Source organism: Eleutherodactylus coqui, chromosome 10 (assembly GCF_035609145.1).
Source record: "Eleutherodactylus coqui strain aEleCoq1 chromosome 10, aEleCoq1.hap1, whole genome shotgun sequence".
Lineage (NCBI taxonomy): Eukaryota > Metazoa > Chordata > Amphibia > Anura > Eleutherodactylidae > Eleutherodactylus > Eleutherodactylus coqui.
Window position 1 is genome coordinate 6,351,670 of NC_089846.1, and position 6,145 is coordinate 6,357,814.

A 6,145-nucleotide genomic window follows, 5' to 3' on the forward strand; every position below is an offset into this window, starting at 1 on the left:
GTCCGTGAATGAACGCCTGGCAACTAACTAACTAGTTCCTGGCGCACGAAGCGCATTGCGGCGGTTACTAAGACGCTCATTTGATCCCGCCTCCATAAGTGACCAATCAGGCGGCCAGTCAATCATTTGAATAGAACCAATCATGGCGTAGCTGCGGCGGGAGTAAGGTGACCATGACAGCTGACAGACAGCCAATCAGATCACGCTTATGTTCCATGACGCGATTGATTGACAACCTAGTAAGCAATCACTGGCTTCCAAATCAGCCCGCCTTCTTTCTTACATCCAATTGGAGCTCGAGCTTCGCGTGGGAGCCGCCTATAAAAAGTGGTGAGGCGAACGGTTGGATCAGTTCTCTCGGAGCCTCTAAAGAACAGCCAAGCTAACTGCCCTTCCACAGCCACCATGAGGGAAATCGTTCATCTGCAGGCCGGACAGTGCGGAAACCAGATCGGAGCCAAGGTGGGTGCTCGCGGGGACCGAGTCGGATTCTCCCTGCTGTGGTGAAGGCGGACCCGGCTTTACTGCTTAGAGTCCTGCCTCATTCGTATCGTCTCCCTCGAACATGGCGGCTGGCAGGCGTTTTGCCGCATTGCGCGCCCGTTCTTCCCTCACACCAGTCGGCTCCCGGAGCCGCACTTCCCCCTCCCCTGTGATACTCCCGTTACTGTTCGCCCGCACTGTGAGGGTAAAAGCGGCTGTCTCACCTCAACGGCCCTTCCCGCCCCAGCGCCGTCACGTGCCGCGGGCCCGATGGGCGTGCCCTGGCTGGCGGTGGGCGGGGCCGCTCGGGAACCTGTCGGGTCACGTCTTACAGGTTACAGATTTTAAATTCAAAGCGCGAGAAGTTGGCGGGAAGTGACTGCAGGTGCGAGCGGTGACGTCACTGCTGGACTGTAATAGCCTCTGTAGGGCATATGAGTATCTAGAGGGCTTGCTGGTACTTGTGGTCCTTAAACTGTTTAAAGTGTTTGGCTGTTTTAAGGAAACTACCAGATTGTTCATAAAGCTTCTGACTCCCTTATAGTCATTCAGCTACCTGAGGGACCCCAGAGCAGTGGGCACCCCAGATTCCTGCTGGGGTTGCCACCAATGTATGGCAGGATCACTCAGCTTTAGTGTCATGACTTATGTGGCCCTCCTGTTGGGGCCCGTCTGCACTGCAGATACCAGTGTGTCCGTGTCCTGTAAGAACCCTCATTAACGATGCATGCAGTGTAATGGATCCTGGCCCGCTGCGTTGGCTGGTAGCCCACTGACTGCGCATCGGTCATGTCTGCTGCCCGGGGTGTGCGGTCTGATGACTCAGTGCTCTATCACAACTGCAAGTTATTCCCTTTAACGACAGGATGGTCATGATGGGGATAACCTCCTTATCGGTGGGGGTCGTATTACAAAGACCCCTTCTGATAACTTGCAATTGTGGTATAAATCCACACGCCTTTAAAGGGACCCTGCGGCTCCATCACATCACTAATAGTACCAGTTCATGGTGCTGCAGGAGTGATGGGTTCCCTTTTAAGGGTCTATTCACATGTCTGGGAGGGGTTTTACTGCTGAGACCCCCACTGATCCTGAGAATGCAGGGGGTGGGTCTAACTGCCAAGCCCAAAAAATGGGTCCATATCCTTCCTACTGCTGTTGTCACTGCGGGCATGTACAAGCCATCAGACAGTGAACTGGTTATATATGTGCTGCTGATGCAAGTGCTTGTCCATCTTCAGCCCCACTGAAGATAAATGGTGTCTGACTGCTACTGCATGGCGCCTGCAGTGAGGGTGTGAGACCCCATTTTTTTGGGCTTGGTAGTTAGACCCTCTAACTATAATCTTAGCTGACTTTAGGGATACCTTGTTGAATGGCATATATTAGACTGATGCCTGTGTCCTCTCCCCTCTAGTTCTGGGAGGTGATCAGTGATGAACATGGCATTGACCCCACTGGTACCTACCACGGAGACAGCGACCTCCAGCTGGAAAGGATCAATGTTTACTACAATGAAGCTACAGGTGAGTGATGGGAGTCCTCTTGTATCTAAGATGTTACCTTATCCCCGCAATGTTGCTAATGTGACTTTATCTGCAGGTGGGAAATATGTTCCCCGCGCCGTCTTGGTGGACTTGGAGCCCGGCACCATGGACTCCGTGCGGTCTGGACCCTTCGGACAGATCTTCAGACCAGACAACTTTGTGTTCGGTAAGTGATCTGGCATCTTGAGACGGCTTGGTCAGATGTGGTATTACTCAATGGCTAGGGGGGGTTTATTTGTTTGTGCACTATAATGACTTGGCATATGGAGACCAGCCCAAGCTTTAAAGGGGCATTCCAGGATTTCTGCTGTATTGCTGACTAGTCATCAAATTGGCAGGGACCGGCTAATTGTCAGGACTATCAGTGTAGAAAGCGCTTACCATGGCACAGAAGCCCAGGTTGGTATTACAGGTGCATCTCCTATGCAATACCAACCTCGGCTGCTGTGCTATAGTCAGCAGGGATGAGTTGTAGGTCCCACAAACATCTATTGTTGACCAACAAGTCCATTAACTCCTGGTGGGGGAGGGGGTGGCTGCATTAAGTCAGTGTCTCTAGCAGCTAGTCTGGTATCATCTAGTCTGATGTTTGGCTGGACAGGCTATCCTTCTGAGTGTTAATTCTCTCTCTCATTCCTAATTAGGCCAGAGTGGTGCTGGAAACAACTGGGCCAAAGGACATTACACAGAAGGAGCAGAACTGGTTGACTCAGTATTGGACGTTGTAAGGAAGGAAGCAGAAAGTTGTGACTGTCTCCAGGGCTTCCAGCTGACCCATTCCCTGGGCGGTGGCACTGGATCTGGTATGGGGACCCTCCTCATCAGCAAGATCAGAGAAGAATACCCAGACAGAATCATGAACACTTTCAGTGTTGTGCCGTCCCCCAAAGTGTCTGATACTGTAGTAGAGCCATACAACGCCACCCTGTCCGTTCACCAGCTTGTAGAAAACACAGATGAAACCTACTGCATAGATAATGAAGCCCTGTATGACATCTGCTTCAGAACCCTGAAACTCACCACACCCACCTATGGTGACCTGAACCATCTGGTATCAGCCACCATGAGTGGTGTGACCACCTGCCTGCGCTTCCCTGGCCAGCTGAACGCTGACTTGCGTAAACTGGCTGTAAACATGGTGCCTTTCCCTCGTCTGCACTTTTTCATGCCTGGCTTTGCCCCACTCACCAGCCGTGGTAGCCAACAGTACCGTGCCTTAACTGTTCCTGAGCTGACACAGCAGATGTTTGACGCCAAGAACATGATGGCTGCCTGCGACCCACGTCACGGCCGCTACCTGACCGTAGCAGCTGTGTTCAGAGGCCGTATGTCCATGAAGGAGGTGGATGAGCAGATGCTGAATGTGCAGAACAAGAACAGCAGCTACTTTGTGGAATGGATCCCCAACAATGTCAAAACAGCGGTCTGTGACATCCCACCCCGAGGCCTTAAGATGTCTGCCACCTTCATCGGGAACAGCACAGCTATCCAGGAGCTGTTCAAGCGCATTTCTGAGCAGTTCACAGCTATGTTCCGGAGGAAGGCCTTCTTGCATTGGTACACTGGCGAGGGCATGGATGAGATGGAGTTCACAGAAGCCGAGAGCAACATGAACGACCTGGTGTCAGAGTACCAGCAGTACCAGGATGCCACAGCAGAAGAGGAAGGAGAGTTTGAGGAGGAGGCCGAGGAAGAGGCTGCATAAGGTGCCCGGCTAACAGTTGTAAATTATGTTTAACTGTAACATCTCTCCTCTCCCGTTCAGACTCCTGTTTCTTGATGTTCATGTTTATTTGTTACTTCTGTTCCTCATTTCATGCTGTACAGAACTTTACACCACCATTAAAACAACTTTCATAACACCTTTGCCCTGGGTCGTCTTACGGTGTGTTCTTGATGTAGAGCTGCCTGGTGGTGGTTCCATAGGTTAAGCCGAAGCTGTCCCTGTAGCCTGCGAGAGAAGGAAAAGAGTCAGACTTGGTAACTCCTGAGGTCTCCATGATGGGAGGATGCGAACACCTTCACCAATGGCTCAAATACATTCACAGAATGGTGTGGGTAGCTTACACTTAACCCCGTGCATCAAAACTTGTTCAGCTTTTTTTAAATACATATTTGGCACACTTGTGCCTCTGCATCAAAATCCACACCAATGGGGCAGCTCTTGTGTTTATACTAGTTTTGATGCAGACTTTCCACAGGTTTCTGCTACATGTGGGCCTAACGTGTGTTGGTGCAGTTTTGAACCACAGCAAGACTTTTTTTAAATATTTTTTTTTGGTGTGGTTCAAAAAAATGTTACGTTTGAACACAACCTTATGGTCTGACACAGGATGAGGGGTCAAGCAAACTATGCCCAGCAGCAGACCAGTGATGGAGTGAGTATCGCTGGCATCCCATAGTGCTGCTGGCATGGAGGCTGGGGAGCATCCTTCCCTACCACCTCCATTCATGGTGAGCAGACAGCCGTTCAAAAGAACTGTTTACACGGAAGAACCTGCAGGTCAGTTTTCATGCAGAAAGTGACCAATCCTCCTTCAGTCCTGAGTTTGTCAGTCAAATTCCCACAATCCTGGAATCTGAACAACCACATCCTTCATGGTGAAAAAAAACAGGGTGGCCATGCACAAATGCTTATTTAGCATGCTGCAGTCTAGTACATTAATGTAGCAATGCAACCGCCCTGCTAAAGTTCATTGGAGGCCCTGACACCGTATCTAATTGGCAGGTTTGGCTGACGAGCTTCTAGTGTAACGCCCCAGTTACACAGGATGACAGCTGAATGCTGCATGAGCATCTAGACAGGCAGCTCACCTAGCACGCAGCGCTACGTTCTGGGGCATGTTTAGATGCAGCGTGCAAACCAGGTCAGGGTTTTTTTTGTTTTTTTTTAACACTGGTTGAAAGTGAGCAACTAAGATAATAAATGATGTATTTTGAATTTTTAGACATCACACTTCTGTGCAATAAGCTTGCTGTTAGCACTTAGGGGGTTATTTCCATATCAGGAATCCTATTTCAAGGTGTTCAACTGCAAAACAATGCTCTCATCCATAAGAGGTTTCCAAAATGCTCCATTCTTCAGATATTAATTCCTCTGCTTGTTGCCAGGGCAACAGACTATCTATGGAAAGAAATGGCAGAGGTCCTTTCCCACTTTCATACAAATCTAGTGGCAGCGCATGTGCACTAGCCCAGCCACCTACCACCTCTGTGCTCTCTATAGTCTTCCTGCCAATAAAGGAGTGTCATTTCTAAAAGAGTGCCCTCCCACTCAACCCTAGGTGTCTCCAAACACTTGGGTAATCTCCTGACCCACTTCTTTTGGGGTGTTCTCCTTAAGGAGAGAACACCCCCTCTTGACCCATGTCACCAGCCAAGCAAGAAACCTACTGCACACTGAGGAGCGAACAGCTGTCTTTAGTTATAACTTGGTTTTCTATTCCAATCATGGTTTTACAGACTGAAGTCCTACATAGCTTTGAAGGAATGCTGCCATCCAATAGGTGGCGCTGTGGAGGTATTGGTCCATCTTCCTGGCAATAAATGAGCAGAAGAATCTATATCTGGACATCAGAGCATTTTGGAAGTTACCCTTGTAGGTGTATTTTTGCACATGCTGCTCTGCTATTAAAACGCAATCTTCATGTGTGACTCAAGTGCTGCGCTGGTTTACGAGTGTTGGTCTGAGTCTGCTATATGCAGCAGCTGTGCCAGCGGCAATCAGGCCGATTAGTTATCAGCATGGCTTAGAAACTTGTTTGGGCCCAAGTATATTGCAAGGCCGGTCTGTCTTAAGACTGCTAGGAACTAGAGGGGCTGTCTAGACTAAAACACTGCAACGGCTTCTATTCCCATCAGTCGGGTGACTCCTATTATAGCAGCAAGGACAGCAATGGTTACTCACCTGGTATAAAGCCTGTGTAATTGGGCAAGAGACCAGCAGGGCTATAGATCTTAGCTTTTGGCCAGTAAGTTGGTTTCAGCCTTCGTTCCAAGCTGGTGATAGGAGGTCTAATCTGCATCTAAAAGAGATGAGACAAGCTCAGAAGGGCCCTGATGGACAGCCGTGATACAAAAGTGCAGACTTGTTTGGGTGTGCTAGTACCCGTATA

General features: G+C 49.6%; 1 protein-coding gene across 1 annotated transcript; it reads left to right on the top strand.

Annotated features, from left to right (window-relative positions):
- The first annotated feature begins 303 nt into the window (after positions 1-303).
- LOC136579972 (tubulin beta-4B chain) lies at positions 304-3,892 on the top strand. Its single transcript, XM_066580108.1, has 4 exons — positions 304-462; positions 1,901-2,009; positions 2,086-2,196; positions 2,675-3,892. Exons 1-4 carry the CDS (start codon positions 406-408, stop codon positions 3,733-3,735), a joined length of 1,338 nt encoding a protein of 445 aa, XP_066436205.1. The 5' UTR covers positions 304-405; the 3' UTR covers positions 3,736-3,892.
- The last annotated feature ends 2,253 nt before the right edge of the window (positions 3,893-6,145 follow it).

What these genes read in the sequence shown, in the direction of transcription:
- LOC136579972 (XM_066580108.1), top strand. Translation starts at nt 406, where the DNA reads ATGAGGGAAATCGTTCATCTGCAGGCCGGACAGTGCGGAAACCAGATC. An exon ending in GAAACCAGATCGGAGCCAAG is followed by an intron (nt 463 to 1,900) that starts GTGGGTGCTCGC and finishes TCTCCCCTCTAG; the next exon opens with TTCTGGGAGGTGATCAGTGA. An exon ending in ACCAGACAACTTTGTGTTCG is followed by an intron (nt 2,197 to 2,674) that starts GTAAGTGATCTG and finishes ATTCCTAATTAG; the next exon opens with GCCAGAGTGGTGCTGGAAAC.